The sequence below is a fragment of the Pleurodeles waltl genome, chromosome 6, assembly GCF_031143425.1.
Source record: "Pleurodeles waltl isolate 20211129_DDA chromosome 6, aPleWal1.hap1.20221129, whole genome shotgun sequence".
Taxonomy (NCBI): Eukaryota; Metazoa; Chordata; class Amphibia; order Caudata; family Salamandridae; genus Pleurodeles; species Pleurodeles waltl.
In genome coordinates this window covers 1,008,086-1,029,073 of record NC_090445.1, presented here as the reverse complement: position 1 = coordinate 1,029,073, position 20,988 = coordinate 1,008,086, and the positions used below count along the sequence as shown (strand labels likewise).

At 52.4% G+C, this 20,988-nt stretch overlaps 1 protein-coding gene across 1 annotated transcript in view; it reads right to left on the bottom strand.

Moving 5' to 3' along the window:
* Positions 1-20,988, bottom strand: part of COL27A1 (collagen type XXVII alpha 1 chain) — a 1,169,012-nt gene that overhangs the window by 752,556 nt on the left and 395,468 nt on the right. The window contains exons 8-9 of the mRNA XM_069236924.1: positions 11,072-11,116; positions 10,003-10,056 (exon numbers count right to left, since the gene is read on the bottom strand). Of these exons, the coding sequence (XP_069093025.1) occupies positions 10,003-10,056; positions 11,072-11,116 (99 nt within the window). The remainder of the gene's footprint in view (positions 1-10,002; positions 10,057-11,071; positions 11,117-20,988) is intronic.

The following is a 20,988-nucleotide window of genomic DNA, read 5'->3' as shown; positions in this document are numbered from 1 at the left end:
TTCACCTGTGATACATTCACACAGACTCTGCTTCACCTGTGATACATTCACACAGACTCTGCTTCACCTGTGATACATTCACACAGACTCCTTCACCCAGTGATACATTCACACAGACTCTGCTTCACCTGTGATACATTCACACAGACTCTGCTTCACCTGTGATACATTCACGCAGACTCTGCTTCACCTGTGATACATTCACACAGACTCCTTCACCCAGTGATACATTCACACAGACTCTGCCTCACCTGTGATACATTCACACAGACTCTGCTTCTCCTGTGATACATTCACACAGACTCTGCTTCACCTGTGATACATTCACACAGACTGTGCTTCACCCAGTGATACATTCACACAGACTCTGCTTCACCTGTGATACATTCACGCAGACTCTGCTTCACCTGTGATGCATTCACGCAGACTCCTTCACCCAGTGATACATTCACACAGACTCTGCTTCACCTGTGATACATTCACACAGACTCTGCTTCACCTGTGATACATTCACACAGACTGTGCTTCACCCAGTGATACATTCACACAGACTCTGCTTCACCTGTGATACATTCACACAGACTCCGCTTCACCTGTGATACATTCACGCAGACTCCGCTTCACCTGTGATACATTCACACAGACTCCGCTTCACCTGTGATACATTCACGCAGACTCTGCTTCACCTGTGATACATTCACGTAGACTCTGCTTCACCTGTGATACATTCACACAGACTCCTTCACCCAGTGATACATTCACACAGACTCTGCCTCACCTGTGATACATTCACACAGACTCTGCTTCTCCTGTGATACATTCACACAGACTCTGCTTCACCTGTGATACATTCACACAGACTGTGCTTCACCCAGTGATACATTCACACAGACTCTGCTTCACCTGTGATACATTCACACAGACTCTGCTTCACCTGTGATACATTCACACAGACTCTGCTTCACCTGTGATACATTCACACAGACTCCTTCACCCAGTGATACATTCACACAGACTCTGCCTCACCTGTGATACATTCCCACAGACTCTGCTTCTCCTGTGATACATTCACACAGACTCTGCTTCACCTGTGATACATTCACACAGACTGTGCTTCACCCAGTGATACATTCACACAGACTCTGCTTCACCTGTGATACATTCACGCAGACTCTGCTTCACCTGTGATACATTCACACAGACTCCTTCACCCAGTGATACATTCACACAGACTCTGCTTCACCTGTGATACATTCACACAGACTCTGCTTCACCTGTGATACATTCACACAGACTGTGCTTCACCCAGTGATACATTCACACAGACTCTGCTTCACCTGTGATACATTCACGCAGACTCCGCTTCACCTGTGATACATTCACGCAGACTCTGCTTCACCTGTGATACATTCACACAGATTCTGCTTCACCTGTGATACATTCACGCAGACTCTGCTTCACTCAGTGATACATTCACACAGACTCCTTCACCTGTGACACATTCACAGAGACTCTTCGTCACCTGTGATACAATCACACAGACTCCTTCACCTGTGATACATTCACACAGACTCCTTCACCTGTGATACATTCACGCAGACTCTGCTTCACCCAGTGATACAATCACACAGACTCCTTCACCTGTGATACATTCACACAGACTCTGCTTCACCTGTGATACATTTACTCAGACTCCTTCACCCAGTGATACATTCACACAGACCCTGCTTCACCTGTGATACATTCACACAGACTCCTTCACCTGTGATACATTCACACAGACTCTTTCACCTGTGATACATTCACTCAGACTCTGCTTCACCAGTGATACATTCACACAGACTCCTTCACCTGTGATACATTCACGCAGACTCTGCTTCACCTGTGATACATTCACACAGACTCCTTCACCCAGTGATACATTCACACAGACTCTGCTTCACCCAGTGATACATTCACACAGACTCCTTCACCCAGTGATACATTCACACAGACTCTGCTTCACCAGTGATACATTCACACAGACTCCTTCACCTGTGATACTTTCACACAGACTCCTTCACCTGTGATACTTTCACACAGACTCCTTCACCTGTGATACATTCACGCAGACTCTGCTTCACCTGTGATACATTCACACAGACTCCTTCACCCAGTGATACATTTACACAGACTCTGCTTCACCAGTGATACATTCACACAGACTCTGCTTCTCCTGTGATACATTCACACAGACTCCTTCACCTGTGATACATTCACACAGACTCCTTCACCTGTGATACTTTCACACAGACTCCTTCACCTGTGATACTTTCACACAGACTCCTTCACCTGTGATACATTCACACAGACTCCTTCACCTGTGATACATTCACACAGACTCTGCTTCATCGAGAGACAGATTTCAGGGATCTTGTTTCACTTGTGCTAAGTCTCCAGTAACTCGGAGTCACCTCATCGGAGGATTGTGCCTTTGACTGAGAACTAGAGGTGATGTTGACATTGTCCACCGTAACATGTCATGCCTGTCATACATGATTTAATTTACTATCTTTTCCAAATTGCTATGTTCTGGTGAATGAATTTTTGGTCATAAGTCATGACCTTTACAGGCTCCAGACTTCTAATTTTCACACAACTTTCTTTCTAAATGTTCTAATAATCCCAGTGACCTATGAAGACATTTCTTGTGGAAACAGCTCTGCACCCACAGCGGCCTTAACTGTGGGCACAGGTACCGCCAGGGTACACACAAGTTTTTTTTATCCCCACTACAGTCCTTAGATGGGATGAAACTGTCTCTGCCAATTGTTCTCTGCAGACAATACGATCTATCGACAAATGTTGGAGAGGAGTGGAGATGTGGAAAACATCTGGCACATGGTGGCAGCGATGTGAAAGAACACCTGGCACACAGGCACCGATATGTGGAACCATATGTGGTACTTGGTTGTGGAGATATGGAAGAAGATAAGGTGTCCGGTGGAGATGTGGAAGAACATGTGACACGTGTTGGTACAGATGTGGAAGAACATGTGACACAGTGGTAGAGATGTGGAAGAACATGTGACACATGGTTGTCGAGATGCGAAAGAACATGTGACAAGTGGTGGTAGATATATGGAAGAAAGTGTGACATGTGGTGGTACAGATTTAGAAGAACATGAGGCACACGGTAGAGATGTGGAAGAACATGTAACACAAGGTGATACAGAGGTGGAAGAACATGTGATACGTGGTGGTACAGAGGTGGCACGTAGTGGCAGAAATGTGCAACAACATGACATGTAGTGGTAGAGATGTGAAAGAACATGTGGTGCATGATGGTAAAGTTATGGAAGAACAGGTGACACGTGGTGGCAGAGATGTGGAAGAACATGTGGTGCATGATGGTAAAGATGTGGAAGAATGTGCTGGCAGAGACAGGTCAAAATAAATGGCACAGGTTGGTAAAGAGATGTCACATGGCACACAATATAGGACATGGCTGGCACATATGGCACATGGTGGAAGACATCGGGCAGGTCCTGTGAAGATATATGTTAGGACAAGTAGCACACGGTGGTAGAGATGTGGCTGGCACCTGAGGCACAGACTGGTAGAGGTATGTCAGGATAAGTGTCATACTGTGGCAGAGATATGGTGGCACCTGTGGCATGCACCGGTAGAGGTATGTCAGGATATGTGTCATACAGTGGTAGAGCTATGGTGGCATCTGTGGCACATACTGGTAAAGGTATGTCATGATACGTGTCATACAGTGGTAGAGATATGGTGGCACCTGGCACCTGAGGCACAGACTGGTAGAGGTATGTCAGGATATGTGTCATACAGTGATAGAGATATGGTGGCACCTGTGGCACGCACTGGTAAAGGTGTGTCAGGATAAGTGTCATATGGTGGAAGAGATATGGTGGGATCTATGGCATGAACTGGTAGAGGTACGTCAGGATAAGTGTGATACAGTGGTAGAGCTATGGTGGCATCTGTGGCACCCACTTGTAGAGGTATGTCAGGATAAGTGTCAATCAGTAGTAGAGATGTGGTGCCACCTGTGGCATGTACTGGTATTGGTATGTTGGGATAAGTGTCATACAGTGGTAGAGATATGGCGGCACCTGTGGCATGCACTGGTAGAGGTATGTCAGGATAAGTGTCATACAGTGGAATAGATGTGGTGGCATCTGTGGCATGCACTGGTAGAGGTATGTTGGGATAAGTGTCATACAGTGGTAGAGATATGGCGGCACCTGTGGCATGCACTGGTAGAGGTATGTCAGGATAAGTGTCATACAGTGGTAGAGATGTGGTGGCACCTGTGGCACCCACTGGTAGAAGTATGTCAGGATAAGTGTCATACAGTGGTAGAGATGTGGCTGGTACCTGTGGCACTGACTGGTAGAGGTATGTCAGGATATGTGTCATACAGTGGTAGAGATGTGGTGGCATCTGTGGCACATACTGGTAAAGGTATGTCAGGATATGTGTCATATGGTGGAAGAGATATGGTGGCATCTGTGGCACGTACTGGTAGAGGTATGTCAGGATAAGAGACATACAGTGGTAGAGATGTGGTGGCACCTGTGGCACGCACCAGTAGAGGTATGTCACGGTACGTGTCATACAGTGGAAGAGATATGGTGGCATCTGTGGCACGTGATGGTAGAGGTATGTCAGGATTAGAGTCATTCAGTGGTAGAGATGTGGTGGCACCTGTGGCATGCACTGTTAGAGGTATGTCAGGATATGTGTCACAAAGTGGTAGAGATATGGTGGTATCTGTGGCACGCACTGGTAGAGGTATGTCAGGATATGTGTCATAAAGTGGTATAGATATGGTGGCATCTGTGGCACGTACTGGTAAAGGTATGTCAGCATATGTGTCATACAGTGGAAGAGATATGGTGGCATCTGTGGCACGTACTGGTAGAGGTATGTCAGGATAGGTGTCATACCGTGGTAGAGATATTGTGGCACCTGTGGCACGCACTGGTAGAGGTATGTCAGTATACGTGTCATAAAGTGGTAGAGATATGGTGGCACCTGTGGCACGCACTGGTAGAGGTATGTCAGGATACGTGTTATACAGTGGTAAAGATGTGGTGGCATCTGTGGCACACACTGTTAGAGGTATGTCAGGATAAGTGTCATGCAGTGGTAGAGACGTGGTGGCATCTGTGGCACGCACTGGTAGAGGTATGTCAGGATATGTGTCATACAGTGGTAGAGATATGGTGGCATCTGTGGCACGCACTGGTAGAGGTATGTCAGGATAATTGTCATACAGTGGTAGAGATGTGGTGGCATCTGTGGCACAGACTGGTAGAGGTATGTCAGGATAATTGTCATACAGTGGTAGAGATGTGGTGGCATCTGTGGCACGCACTGGTAGAGGTATGTCAGGATATGTGTCATACAGTGGTAGAGATATGGTGGCATCTGTGGCACGCACTGGTAGAGGTATGTCAGGATAAGTGTCATACAGTGGTAGAGATATGGTGGCATCTGTGGCACGCACTGGTAGGGTATGTCAGGATGTGTGTTATAAAGTGGTAGAGATGTGGTGGCATCTGTGGCACGTACTGGTAAAGGTATGTCAGGATATGTGTCATACAGTGGAAGGGATATGGTGGCATCTGTGGCACGTACTGGTAGAGGTATGTCAGGATAAGAGTCCTACAGTGGTAGAGATGTGGTGGCACCTGTGGCATGCACTGGTAGAGGTACGTCAGGATATGTGTCATACAGTGATAGAGATATGGTGGCATCTGTTGCACGTACTGGTAGAGGTATGTCAGGATAAGAGTCATACAGTGGTAGAGATGTGGTGGCACCTGTGGCACACACCGGTAGAGTTATGTCAGGCTACGTGTCATATAGTTGAAAATATATGGTGGCATCTGTGGCACGTACTGGTAGAGGGATGTCAGGATAAGAGTCATACAATGGTAGAGATGTGGTGGCACCTGTGGCATGCACTGGTAGAGGTATCTCAGGATATGTGTCAAAGTGGTAGAGATATGGTGGCATCTGTGGCACGCACTGGTAGAGGTATGTCAGGATATGTGTCATACAGTGGTAGAGATATAATGGCATCTGTGGCACCTACTGGTAGAGGTAAGTCAGGATAAGTCTCATACAGTGGTAGAGCTATGGCGGCACCTGTGGCACGCACTGGTAGAGGTATGTTGGGCTAAGTGTCATACAGTGGTAGAGATGTGGTGGCACCTGTGGCACCCACTGGTAGAAGTATGTCAGGATAAGTGTCATACAGTGGTAGAGATGTGGCTGGTACCTGTGGCACTGACTGGTAGAGGTATGTCAGGATATGTGTCATACAGTGGTAGAGATGTGGTGGCATCTGTGGCACATACTGGTAAAGGTATGTCAGGATATGTGTCATATGGTGGAAGAGATATGGTGGCATCTGTGGCACGTACTGGTAGAGGTATGTCAGGATAAGAGACATACAGTGGTAGAGATGTGGTGGCACCTGTGGCATGCACTGTTAGAGGTATGTCAGGATATGTGTCATAAAGTGGTAGAGATATGGTGGTATCTGTGGCACGCACTGGTAGAGGTATGTCAGGATATGTGTCAAAGTGGTAGAGATATGGTGGCATCTGTGGCACGTACTGGTAAAGGTATGTCAGCATATGTGTCATACAGTGGAAGAGATATGGTGGCATCTGTGGAACGTACTGGTAGAGGTATGTCAGGATAAGTGTCATACCGTGGTAGAGATATTGTGGCACCTGTGGCACGCACTGGTAGAGGTATGTCAGTATACGTGTCATACCGTGATAGAGATATGGTGGCATCTGTGGCATGCACTGGTAGAGGTATGTCGGGATAAGTGTCATAAAGTGGTAGAGATATGGTGGCACCTGTGGCACGCACTGGTAGAGGTATGTCAGGATATGTGTTATACAGTGGTAAAGATGTGGTGGCATCTGTGGCACACACTGTTAGAGGTATGTCAGGATAAGTGTCATGCAGTTGTAGAGACGTGGTGGCACGCACTGGTAGAGTTATGTCAGGATATGTGTCATACAGTGGTAGAGATATGGTGGCATCTGTGGCACGCACTGGTAGAGGTATGTCAGGATAATTGTCATACAGTGGTAGAGAAGTGGCTGGTACCTGTGGCACAGACTGGTAGAGGTATGTCAGGATATGTGTCACACAGTGGTAGAGATATGGTGGCATCTGTGGTACGCACTGGTAGAGGTATGTCAGGATAAGTGTCATACAGTGGTAGAGATATGGTGGCACCTATGGCATGCACTGGAAGAGTTGTGTCAGGATAAGTGTCATACAGTGGTAGAGAAGTGTCTGGCACCTGTGACACACACTGGTAGAGGTGTGTCACAATATGTAAATTAGAGTGCAAGCGATATGGTGGCATCTGTGGCACGCACTGGTAGAGGTATGTCAGGATGTGTGTCATAAAGTGGTTGAGATGTGGTGGCATCTGTGGCACGTACTGGTAAAGGTATGTCAGGATATGTGTCATACAGTGGAAGAGATATGGTGGCATCTGTGGCACGCACTGTTAGAGGTATGTCAGGATAAGAGACATACAGTGGTAGAGGTGTGGTGGCACCTGTGGCAGCCACCGGTAGAGGTATATCAGGATACGTGTCATACAGTGGACGAGATATGGTGGCATCTGTGGCACGTACTGGTAGAGGTATGTCAGGATTAGAGTCATACAGTGGTAGAGATGAGGTGGCACCTGTGGCACGCACTGTTAGAGGTATGTCAGGATATGGGTCATAAAGTGGTAGAGATATGGTGGTATCTGTGGCACGCACTTGTAGAGGTATATCAGGATATATGTCATACAGTGGTAGGGATATGGTGGCATCTGTGGCACGTACTGGTAGAGGTTTGTCAGGATAAGTGTCATACAGTGGTAGAGGTGTGGTGGCACCTGTGGCACGCACTGGTAGAGGTATATCAGGATAAGTGTCATACAGTGGTAGAGATATGGTGGCATCTGTGGCACAGATTGGTAGAGGTATGTCAGGATAAGTGTCATACAGTGGTGGAGATGTGGCTGGCACCTGTGACACACACTGGTAGAGGTATGTCAGGATAAGTGTCATACAGTGGTAGAGATGTGGCTGGTACCTGTGGCACAGACTGGTAGAGGTATGTCAGGATATGTGTCATACAGTGGCAGAGACGTTGCTGGCACCTGTGGCACACTGGTAGACGTATGTCGGGATAAGTGTCATGCAGTGGTAGAGATGTGGTGGCATCTGTGGCACAGATTGGTAGAGGTATGTCAGGATAAGTGTCATACAGTGGTAGAGATGTGGCTGGTACCTGTGGCACAGACTGGTAGAGGTATGTCAGGATAAGTGTCATACAGTGGTAGAGATGTGACCAGCACCTGTGACACAAACTGGTAAAGCTGTGTCACGATTTGTGTAATAAAGTGGTAGCGATATGGTGGCATCTGTTGCACGCTCTGGTAGAGGTTTGTCAGGATATGTGTCATAAAGTGTTAGAGATGTGGTGGTACCTGTGGCATGCACTGGTAGAGGTATCTCAGGATATGTGTCATAAAGTGGTAGAGATATGGTGGCATCTGTGGCACGCACTGGTAGAGGTATGTCAGGATATGTGTCATAAGGTAGTAGAAATGTGGTGGCACCTGTGGCACGCAATGGTAGTGGTATGTCGGGATAAGTGTCATCCAGTGGTAGAGCTATGGTGGATCCTGTGGCATCCACTGGTAGAGGTATGTCAGGATAAGTGTCATACAATGGCAAACATATGTTGGCACCTGTGGCACGCACTGGTAGAGGTATGTCAGGATAAGTGTCATAAAGCGGTAGAGATGTGGTGGCACCTGTGGCATGCACTGCTAAAGGTATGTCAGGATATGTGTCATACAGTGACCGAGATGTCTCTGGCACCTTTGCCACGCACTGGTTGAGGCATGTCAGGATATGTGTCATAAAATGGTAGAGATATGGTGGCACCTGTGGCACTCACTGGTAGAGGTATGTCAGGATGAGTGTCATGTCATACAGTGGTAAAGATGTGGCTGGCACCTGTGACATACACTGGTAGAGGTGTGTCACGATATGTGTAATAAAGAGGTAGAGATATGGTGGCATCTGTGGCACGCACTGGTAGAGGTATGTCAGGATAGGTGTCAGAGTGGTAGAGATATGGTGGCACCTCTGGACACGTGGCACACACTGGCAGAGGCATGGCACTTGGCACACACTTGCAGAGACATGGCATGTGGTATCTGAAGGCATATGGTGCAGACTGGCAGGGACATGAGAGGACACGTGGCACACACTGACAGAGACATCACACGTGGCACACACTGGCAGAGGTATGTCAGGGCACATGGCGCACACTGTCAGGGTTATGACAACACATGTGGCACACACTGACTGAGAGCTGTCAGGATAGGTGGCAAACACTGGGATAGACGTGGCACACACTGGTGAGGACATGACAGGGCACGTGGAACACACTGGCAGACACATGTCATTGAACGTGGCACACACTGGTAGAGATAGGACATGTTACACACACTGGCAGAAGTATGCAGGACACGTGGCACACACTGACAGGGACATGGCACACACAAAGAGAGATGGGAGAGATGTGGCACACACTGGCAGAGGCGCAGCACACAGTGGCAAATAGGGGACGTGGCACACACTGGCAGAGATCACACGGTGCACACACTGGCAGAAAGGGACGTGGCACACACTGGCAGAGACATATCAGGGCACGTGGCACACACTGGCAGAGATCACACGTGGCACACACTGGCAGAGACATGTCTGGCCACGTGGCACAGACTGGCAGAGATTTGACACATGTCGCACACTGGCGGGGACATGACAGGACAGTGGCACACATTGGCAGAGGCGTGCCATTGCACGTGGCACACCCCAGACTCACAAGCCCCTCTCAGGCAGCCCCCACCCCAGCAGATGCCACGCTCTAGGGGGGTCACTGCACCTGCCTGCCAGGATAGCCTTTGGCGCCTGGGCTCCCGTCCGGGCCGCGCTCTCCCTGCAAGAGAAAAAGGAGAGGGTTAGTGCCAGGGGGACCCCTGGGGGCGAGGGGGAGAGGGAGGAGGACGAGGGTTAGTGCCAGGGGGACCCCTGGGGGGAGAGGGGGAAGGAGGAGGAGGAGGAAGAGGGTTAGTGCCAGGGGGACCCCTGGGGGGAGAGGGGGGAGGAGGAAGAGGTTTAGTGCCAGGGGGACCCCTGGGTGAGAGGATGGGGAGGATGAGGAAGAGGGGTAGTGCCAGGGGGCCCCTAGGGGGGAGGAGGAGGAAGAGGGTTGGTGCCAGGGGGACCCCTTGGGTGGAGAGGGGAGAGGAGGAGAAGGAGGAGGAGAGTTAGTGCCAGGGGGACCCCTAAGAGGGGAGAGGGGGGGAGGAGGGCGGGGAGGAGGAGAGGGGGTGAGAGGGGCAGAGAGAGAAAAGGGGGACGGGAGACAGAGAGAGGGCGTGGGGCAGAGAGAGAGGGAGAGAGAAAAGGGCAGAGTGGGAGAGAGAAAAGGGCAGAGAGGGTGAGAGCGCGAGGGAGAGAGTCAATGAAAGAGTGGGGGGGGGGGGTGAGACGTGACTAGGGGAGAGAGGGGGGAGGAAGAAAAGAGTTTCAGGGATAAACAGAAAGAAGGTAAGGAGAGGAGGGGGCAGGCCTGGGACTCTGACCTCACTGGCGGGGGGGGGGGGGGGGGGATGGGTGACAGGCCTGGGACTGGGGGGGGCAGACCTAGTAATGGGGGGGGGGGGTCAGGCCTGGGACTCTGCCCTCACTGGCGGGGGGGGTGGGGATGGGTGACTTCTGCCGGAATTACGCTCAGTTTAGAGATCTGAGATGCCAGGGAGTGAACTGGGGGGAGGGAGATGGGGGTCCCGGCCTGAGGCGCTGGGCTGTGTAAGGACCCCCCCCCCAACAGTAGCATGGGGTGCCCTGAGCCATAGTATAACTATCTGGGGGTCCAGGCCTGGGGCGTTGTAATCTATGTAAGGACCCCCCCCCTCACCAGCATGAGGGGGACTGAGCCCAACACTCACCTGCTCTCCGGGGTGCCCCCGGGGTCCCGGGTACCCTTTCTGCCCCTGCAGAGACACAAGAAAAGCGATTTAGGCACAGGCAGAGTTAGTCAGATTATAGTAAATTATCATTTGCTGAAAATGTATCCATCGCGCAGAGACACCAAGCACGAGCCCCTGGGCTGCTGGGTGAGGGGATGTGAGTCCTTGGCAAGTACCAGCTCTGCAATTGTCTTGTCTTGTAGCGCTTGAGACTCTCAGGGCAGAGCGCTCCTGGGACAGTAATGCCTCTTCTCTGGCAGAACAAAAACACTGAATATATCATTTACAGTCAGTTCTTTTACAAAGGATAAAAACTTTTATTACACACACTACTTAATACTACACATTAAATAACGTAAACGCGAGGTAGATAGGAATATCTTTGGGGACTCCCGTATATCACATTTCACCTCGTGAGTCCTGAACCCCAACATCACTACATTCCCCCATGCCAGAGAAACATCACACAATAAAGATGGGTCATTATGTTAAGGCAGGCCTATTGTGTTTATCAAGGGGTCACTACCAGTTGCGGCTCGCGGCCCGTTAAAAGGGGAGGGGCATGTGCGGAGCAACAGGGGCGGGGGGAGTACATTAAAGTATTATTATTTTTTTATGAAAACTTACCTCCTCCGCCGACCCTCGACGCTCCTTTCGAGCCCCCCAGCCTGCCCTGGGGCCTGTTTTGATGCTGCTCTGAGCAGCGCCAGGATTGTCTTCGAGAGCCCGGCCAGGGCGCTCCCAGGCAAACTGGGAGCCTGTGCAGGTTCTCCCCAGCCCAGCACTGTAGACGCTACGGCTCATGTGTGTTTGGCCGGCCCAAGACACACATGCGCTCTGAGAGGGAGTACTAAACACTCTCCCAGTGCACGTCACCCTGTGGCCCCGCCCCTTTTAGAACAAAAGGATAATAAACATAGTTCTGAAAGGTTTGCAGCTTCTGCTGCTGGTGGGGGGGGGGGGGGGTGACGCTCCTCCACCCCTGGTTACTACAGTCATACATACAAGGCAGGCCTACTGACCTTGGCAGGATCTTACTAGTACAGTAACATATACAAGGCAGGCCTACTGGCCTTGACAGGTTGTGCCCACATTACCATATACAAGGCAGGCCTACTGGCTTTGACAGGATCTCACAACATTAATATATACAGGGCAGACGTACTGGCCTTGACAGGATGTTTCCACATTAATATATTTCAGGCAAGCCTTGTGGGCTTGACAGGGTCTCACCAAATGAATATACACAAGGGAGGCCTACTGGCTTTGACAGGGTCTGACCACATTAATATATACAAGGCCTACTGGGCTTCACAGGGTGTTGCCACATTGATAAATACAAGGCAGGACAGGCCTACTGGGCCTGACAGGGTGTTCCCACATTAATATATACAAGGCAGGGCTACTGGCCTTGACAGGGTGTCCCCACAATGACATACAAGGCAGGCCTACTGGCCTTGACAGCGGGCTCCCACTTTATTAAATGTTAGTCCGGGCCTTCTTTCATATCAGTTCAATGGAGACCGAACTAACAGACATGCTCAGTCCTTCTCATAACGAGCATTTGCAATGCAATGGGTCTCGCATTTGTTCGACTTAGAGCTATTAGCGTTGTAAACTCCTTACCAGACTTTTCTTGCCACATAAAATGAAAATGAAAAGTAATACAGTTTTACATAAGAAGAGCCGATTCGAAGTGCCACGCCATGCGCATGAGCGTGAAGGCGCACACAAAAGGAAACAGAAGTTTGCTGCAGTCAAAAAGTAGTCCAGAAGCTATGCTGAAAACATGGAGCCTCGTATGTTTTCAGTAGTTGGAGAGTGCACTTGAGGAGGGCTAAGCACCGGAAAAGGCATGATGTGTGCATGCCTTACACTAATAAAATCAATCGAATTTTAAAGGCAAGCCCAGGAGCCAAGCAAACTGAAGGGAGTGCGGTGGGCGTGGGTAAAAGCCCACAGAGAGAATACAGCAGGTCACAGCGCTTGTGGGTCATTGGGAACAAAGCATTCAGAAGACCATACGGTGTTTCAGAATCTTTCTTCCTTGCTTCAGGCCACACAATGAAGCCACAGAACCAACCACTAGGAGTCCCCACATCCTGGGCCTCAGGGAGGGACAAAGACCTAGAATCTACCTGCGAGTTGAGCCAGAGAAATACGACAATCCCTGAAGCACCAGGTGTGCATGGAGTGTACTGGAGACTGATTGCAGCTTGTGAGCATGTTCATCCCACTTCCATCCCTGGCTGCTGCATGTAGACCCGAGTGAAGCAGAACTCTCCTCTAGGGCAGATCGTGCCGCTATGGATAAGCTCTGGTAACCACTAGAGATGCAGTTTCATACCACTGGTCACAGCAGTCCTTACAGAGTCCCCTCTGTGAGAGGATACCTGTGCATTGGAACCGAGCTCTGCGGAATGGTAGCCTCACAGATGTGTGCACACGTGTTCATGTGTAACCACCCAATGCCCCTTACCCCATCCATGCAGCAACAGCCTTATCTTAAAAGGCGGACACTGGCGATTACTGTGGATTTACATGAGGGAGACTTGAGTAGTGACGCTCACCCAAACGTTCAAAAACTGGGTGACCAAAAGTGAACTGTCCTGGTGGACTAACTGCGCATTTGGTACAGTCACCTTCGCCATCTACCGGCTGGGTCGCCAGTGGTGTCACATTAGGCCCCACAGGCCTGAGCTCCAGGGGTCCCCCTCAGCACAGTGCACTGGCTGGCGGTGAGTACTGTATGACGTGGTAGATTACACCCGACTACATTGACGTCATTCAGTGGTAGTTACTGTGCTATTGGTTTTGGGATTCCACCTCCCTTCATACCTCGGACTAATCCCTGACTGGTCTCCCTCAGTGCCTAGAGAGAGCCCCAGCGGAGTGACGTGATTCTCCAACTGAGTGAAATAGCACTTTGGCCCTAGGACACCCTAGATTAACTCCGGACCGCAGCACCCACAGAAAACTGCCCAGTAACTGCTGCCTCAGGAGTGCTTGAAAGGCCTCCCAGAAATAAAACCAAATCTTTGAATGCAGCTTAAGGTGGTCTGGAAAAGGTGGGTCCTCCTGCCACCCAAGTCCTTAGTACCCGTCTCAGGCCTTTTGCAGTACCCTCTGGGCCTATCACATCCATCCCCTCCCTTCCTTAGTGGCCACCGAAGTACCCTCCCATCCCTATCACATCCATCCTCTCCTGCAGTGGCCACCACAGTAGTCTCCCGTCCCTATCACATGCGTCCTCTCCTTCTGCTGTGGCCACTGCAGTACCCTCCCGTCCCTATCACATCCATCCTCTCCCTTCCGCAGTGGCCACCGCAGTATCCTCCCGTCCCTATCACATCCATCCTCTCCCTTCCGAAGTAGCCACCGCAGTACCCTCCCCTCCCTATCACATCCGTCCTCTCCTGCAGTGGCCACCACAGTACCCTCCCATCCCTATCACATCCATCCTCTCCTGCAGTGGCCACCAGAGTAGTCTCCCGTCCCTATCACATGCATCCTCTCCTGCAGTGGCCACTGCAGTACCCTCCGGTCCCTATCACACCTGTCCTCTCCCTTCCGCAGTGGCCTCCGTAGTATCCTCTGAACCCTACCACATCCGTCCTCTCCCTTCCGCAGTAGCCACCGCAGTACTCTCCGGTCCCTATCACATCTGTCCTCTCCTGCAGTGGCCACCACAGTACCCTCCCGTCCCTATCACATCCATCCTCTCCCTTCCGCAGTGGCCACAGCAGTACCCTCCCATCCCTATCACATCCATCCTCTCCTGCAGTGGCCACCACAGTACCCTCCCATCCCTATCACATCCATCCTCTCCCTTCCACAGTGGCCACCGCAGTACCCTCCCGTCCCTATCACATGCGTCCTCTCCCTTCTGCAGTGGCCACCGCAGTACCCTCCTGTCCCTATCACATCCATCCGCTCCCTTCCGTAGTGGCCACCGCAGTACCCTCCCATCCCTATCACATGCGTTCTCTCCTGCAGTGGCCACCGCAGTACCCTCCCATCCCTATCACATCCGTTCTCTCCCCGCTGCAGTGGCCACCACAGTACCCTTCGGTCCATATCACGTCCGTCCGCTCCCTTCTGCAGTGGCCACCGCAGTACCTCCCCTCCCTATCACATCCGTCCTCTCCCTTCCACAGTGGCCACCACAGTACCCTCCCGTCCCTATCACATTCGCTCCCTTCTGCAGTGGCCACCGCAGTACCCTCCGGTCCATATCACATCCGTCCGTCCCCTTCCGCAGTGGCCACCATCGCAGCTACAGGCCTGCCTATCCCTGACATCGGGACTGTGCCCCTCTACTCCCTCCCACTTGGCCCTCTGTCCACAGTCCCCTTTCCACCCATCACAATGCCCCTCCCTGCCACAGTGCTCCCCCGACTATTGCCACAGTGCGTACCAGTCCTTTCCCTGCGCTGGCGCCCTTTTGGTTGCCTAGCACCAGTACAGGCACCCTTGCACCATGGTCATGGGTACCTGCGTTGTCACAAAAGCAATCCTGAGGCGTTGTCCTCGTTCTATGTGTGCTGCTGAATGCCGCATATGTAGGGCTCCTTGAGACGCCTCCCCTGGGCAGGTGTAGTTTGTGACACAGTCCCAGGTCTGCTACTAATGGTGAGTCTGGGAATGGGTCAAAATCCTAGGGTGAATGTGTGGGGACCCCCATGCGCCACTCATGGAACTCACCCTGGCCAGAGTAAGACGGCTCCACGCAGGGCCATGCAAGGTGGCCTTGTGCCTCGATAAAGCTATCGGAGCAGGGGCGCCCCTTTGAGTGCCGCGGGGGCGGCCCTTATTCTCTCTGTGCGTGAAATGCATGTGTGCGCCTGCGACGCACCCGCTGCTCGGTGCAGCGCTCCGACACCTTCGGCTTCTGCTGCCGGTCGCATGGCTCCTCCTGGGTACTTTCTAGGGGTCGCTGACAATCCTGACTGAGGGGGTCTGTGCTGCTGAAGGGTACCTACCCTTGCACACACTGTGGCGTCTGGCAGTGCCCACAAAGACCTTGGGCGCAGCAGGTGCCCCCTGAACCCTGCCCAGACCAGGAACGCGATGCCACGGCACGCAGGGCACGCTGGGCAAGGCCAGCGGGTGCGCATGATGGGTGCCAGGGCTGTGCCACTGTTAGCTGGTGGCACGTGCTGCATCTGTCGGGCCTCGAGTGAGCTCAGGCCTTGGCTGCAAGGACGGGCGGAGCACGCAGACGCCGGGAGCCTTTCTGGAAAGCCTGCTTCTGCCACAAGGCCAGTCAGGCTCCGAGCAAGGGCCATGTTTTGGCTTGAACCCTGAGGCATCCTTGCTTGAAACCTGTCACGTGTTGCTTGACACGTTTGCGTGAATCTTACATCTTCTCTTGAATCCAATAACAACTTCTAGGCTTTGCTTCAGCTCGCATGAAAGGTGAGCGGAGCTCAAAGCACCATACACACACTATGGGGGTCATTCCGACCCTGGCGGTTTCAAACCGCCAGGGCCGGGGACCACGGAAGCACCGCCAACAGGCTGGCGGTGCTTCCAGTGCCATTCTGACCGCGGCGGTAAAGCCGCGGTCAGAAAAGGGGAACCGGCGGTTTTCCCCTGGCCCAGGGAATCCTCCACGGCGGCGCTGCATGCAGGGCCGCCATGGGGATTCCGACCCCCTTCCTGCCAGCCTGTTCCTGGCGGTTTTTACCGCCAGGAACAGGATGGCGGGAACGGGTGTCGTGGGGCCCCTGGGGGCCCCTGCACTGCCCATGCCACTGGCCATGCATGGACAGTGCAGGGGCCCCCTAACAGGGCCCCACAAAGATTTTCACTGTCTGCTTAGCAGACAGTGAAAATCGCGACGGGTGCCACTGCACCCGTCGCACCCCTGCAACTCCGCCGGCTCCATTCGGAGCCGGCTTCATTGTTGCAGGGGCTTTCCCGCTGGGCCGGCGGGTGCTCTTTTGGAGGGCGCCCGCCGGCCCAGCGGGAAAGTTGGAATGGCCGCTGCGGTCTTTTGACCGCGGAGCGGTCATTCAGCGGTTACCGCTTGGCGGGCGGCGGATCCGAATGAGGGCCTATGTCTTTGGGGCGTGGATAACAAGTGCTAGGCCAGGCTCTGGATGCAGAACTAGCCAGGGAACCTTGAGCGAGTTGGAGCTGATGGGCGTCGGAAGGTGGGCTCACACCATAAGCCTTTCTTAGGTAAACTTACAATTCACTATAAACTTAGTACACAGACAGCAGAAGTGAAATCAGTGAAGCTCTGAATGTAACTTGCACGTGGCACCCATGGCCCTGAGTAATAACCGGCAGGATACTGGCAGAATACTCGCCTCTTTGGAAGTGTTGGAAGTTGGGCTTCTGGGTGACAGAAGGCTCCCTGTTCAAGCAGGAACCCCCACTCTAGTGAGAGTGAGTCAGATACACACTGAAAGATCACCAGTGCCCACCTCCGGTAGCTTGGCACAGAGCAGCCAGGCTTAACGCAAGAAACAATGTGTAAAGTACTGCACCTGTTTAGAAAAACAGAGCTTAATTTAATAAATAAAACACGACCAAAGCGACAACAATCCAATGAGTAGATCCTGAGATGCGCAATTTTAAAGATTTAGGTAAAAATAGCGCATTGAAGCGCAAAGCGCCAAGTGTGGCTATCTGGTCATGCCACACCGGGACAAAGTCACAAGTTCAGGCCAATCGCGATGAAGAGTGGGCAAGCTACAGGGACCCACTTGGGCCCACTGAACACAGTACCTGAAATCCTGATGCGCGGTCAGCGAAGTGTGGCTTTCAAAGGCTTCGCGTCGTCCGGTGTTGGTTTCGAGAAGCTGTGCGGTGAGACTTTGCAGGGCTTGGCATCTCTTTATGTTGATCCTAGGAAGTTGTGCAGCAAGGGTTTGCGGGGTTCAACATCATTTTGTATTGATCCTGGGGAGCTGTGTGGCGCCTTTGCAGGGCTTGACACCGCTGTGCATTGCTTCCGATACACTGACAGCCTCGGGACTTTGCGCTGCCCGGCTTGAATTCCAGAGAGGCTGGCCTCTGTGCGGCGAGGCTTGCAGGTTTTGTATTGCTTTGCGGCGCTTCTGATGATAACAACCAAGGACAGATCACCATAGGCCCACTTCCAAGGGTCCAGGACTGGGGTGGCACCTCTTGGCAGTGTAGACTCACAGATGACAGAGTCCAGGTGCTGTAGCAGGTAGGTTAGAAGCCTTTTGTGTCAAGGGGACTTCAGAAAACAGGAGGCAAGCCAGCGAGCTCTTGGCGTCACTTGGGCTCCTGGTTGGAGAGCAGCAGGCCCAGTCCTTCTCACTCCCCAGCAGCAGGTCAGCTCAGCATAGCCGGGGTCCAGCAGTGACAGTCCTTGTCACTGCACAGCAGTCCTTCTCCCTGGCAGAGTGTCCACTGCTCCGTTAGGGCCAGAAGTCCAGTTCTTATCTCCAGTGGTGTACTTGAAGTTGGGGTGACTTCAAAGAGTGGCTTTGACGTCACACCCTTTCCTGCCCTGGCTCCAAACACCCTACAGGGGGCAACAGGCAGAGCCCTTTTCAGGTGCAAGTGTCAGCTCCTCCCTCCCATCCTGCTCAAGAGGGCCCATCGGTCACACCTTAGCTCCCTTTGCGTGTGACTGTCCAGAGAGAATCCACAGGCCAACTGTCACCCACCCAGACGTGTACTGGAGACAGGCAGCAGGTGCACAGAGCTTACGAGCAGAAACATGCCAACTTTCTAAAAGTGGCATTTTTAAAGTTGAAATCATAAATCCAACCTTACAATTAAAGAGGATGTATAATTACAACTCTATATGTATCAAACAGGACAGTCCTACCCCTTCTCAATCAGGAATTACTCTTAATAAATATATTAAGGAATCCTCAATGTTATCCTATAAGAGGGCTAGGCCTCATAGTGGTAAAAAACAAAATTGAGAGTATTTAACTTCCAGGACATGCAAAATCCAAAATGTACATGCACTGCCCTTTACTTACACAGCACCGTGACCTATGGGCCACATAGGACCTACTTTAGGGGTGATGTGTAATAAAAGGGGAGTTTAAGGCTTGGCAAGTAGTTTTAAATACCAGGTTGACTGGACAGTAAAACTGCGCACACAGGCTCTGCAGTGGCAGAACTGAGACACGTTTAAAGGGCTACTTGAGTGGGTGCCACAACCAGTGCTGCAGGCCCAGTAGCAGCATTTAATTCACAGGCCCTGGGCCCCTCCAGTGCACTTTACTAGGGTTTTATACCTAAATGAAATATGCCAGTTGTGGATAAACCAATGTTACCATGTTTAGGGGAGCAGCATGTGCACGTTAGCACTAGTCAGCAGTCAGAGTCCTAAAGCCAACAGGAAGAGGCCAGAAACCAAAGCACATTATAGTCCGATTCCAACTGGACACGACTCCAGGGTCCAGCAACCTCTCCTGTGCCCTGGCAGTGGAGCTCGCCAGGCTGGTGCACCATGTGCCCTCTGAAACCAGGCAGGGCAGGGGCTGATCCCCTGGGCGGACCACACCGCAGAGCGTGCCATGCACCTTGTGCGTTGCACTGAGTGAGTGCACTGAGTGAGTGCACTGAGTGAGTGCACCAGCAGCGCAGCCAGTGTGTCTCAGGCCCCAGGGCAAGGAAAGGTCCCCCTGGCTGCTCCTTAAAAGAGAAAATACAGCAACATTCCAGCTTCAGTGGGCCCGGTGCCACTGCACCTGCTGTGTCAATGGAAGATCACCGCTCCACCCCCCCCCCCCGACTACACACGCACCCTGTGGTCTGTGCCACGCACACACCAGACGGCCAGTTTCCAAAAGCTCTTTAAGAGAAGATGGGACGGGTTCAGTCCACAGATGGTGGAGATAGTCCTGAGAGCTTCCTCCTGGTCGCACTCCTCCCGTGGGTAGGACCCGAGAGCCCCCCCCCGATGACACCCCTCCCTTGGTATGGCCCTGAGAGCCCCCCTGGTCGCACCCCTCCCTTGGTATAGCCCTGAGAGCTTCCCCCTGGTCGCACCCCTCCCTTGGGTAGGACCTGAGAGCCCCCCCCCGGTGACACCCCTCCCTTGGTAGGGCCCTGAGAGCCCCCCTGGTCGCACCCCTCCCTTGGTTAGGACCCGAGAGCTTCCTCCTGGTCGCACCCCTCCCTTGGGTAGGACTTGAGAGCTCCCCCGGTGACACCCCTCCCTTGGTATGGCCCTGAGAGCCCCCCTGGTCGCACCCCTCCCTTGGTATAGCCCTGAGAGCTTCCCCCTGGCCGCACCCCTCACTTGGGTAGGACCCGAGAGCCCCCCCGTGACACCCCTCCCTTGGTATGGCCCTGAGAGCCCCGCTGGTCGCACCCCTCCCTTGGGTAGGACCCGAGAGCTCCCCCCTGGTGGCACCACTCAGTTGTTATGGCCCTGAGAGCCCCCCTTGTGCCACCCCTCCCTTGGTATGGCCCTGAGAGCCCCCCTGGTAGCACCCCTCCCTTCGTATGGCCCTGAGAGCCCCGCTGGTCGCACCCCTCCCTTGGTATGGCCCTGAGAGCCCCCCTGGTAGCACCCCTCCCTTGGTATGGCCCTGAGAGCCCCGCCGGTCGCATCCCTCCCTTGCACTGGAGCTGAGCACCCCCCCCCCCCGGTGGCCAGCTGTTACCCCCAAAGATGCCCGGAGTGCAGAAGAGCTGCCCCAGACCCCCTCAGTACCTGTACTCTTGCAGCGTGCTTCCTCTCTTGTAATTGAAGGTCCCCGCTAGTAGTGCCCACTTCAAGGTGTCTGCGCCCAGACCCCTCATTACTGCGGCTTCCAGGAGCTACCTGCGCAGGACACCGGGCTGAGTCTGAACAGGAAACAGGCTACAGACAAACTATCCATGGAAGAAATGAAAGGGACGAGGCTAAAAAAATAGCGCCTTTCCGCGTGCCAGGACATCTTGGC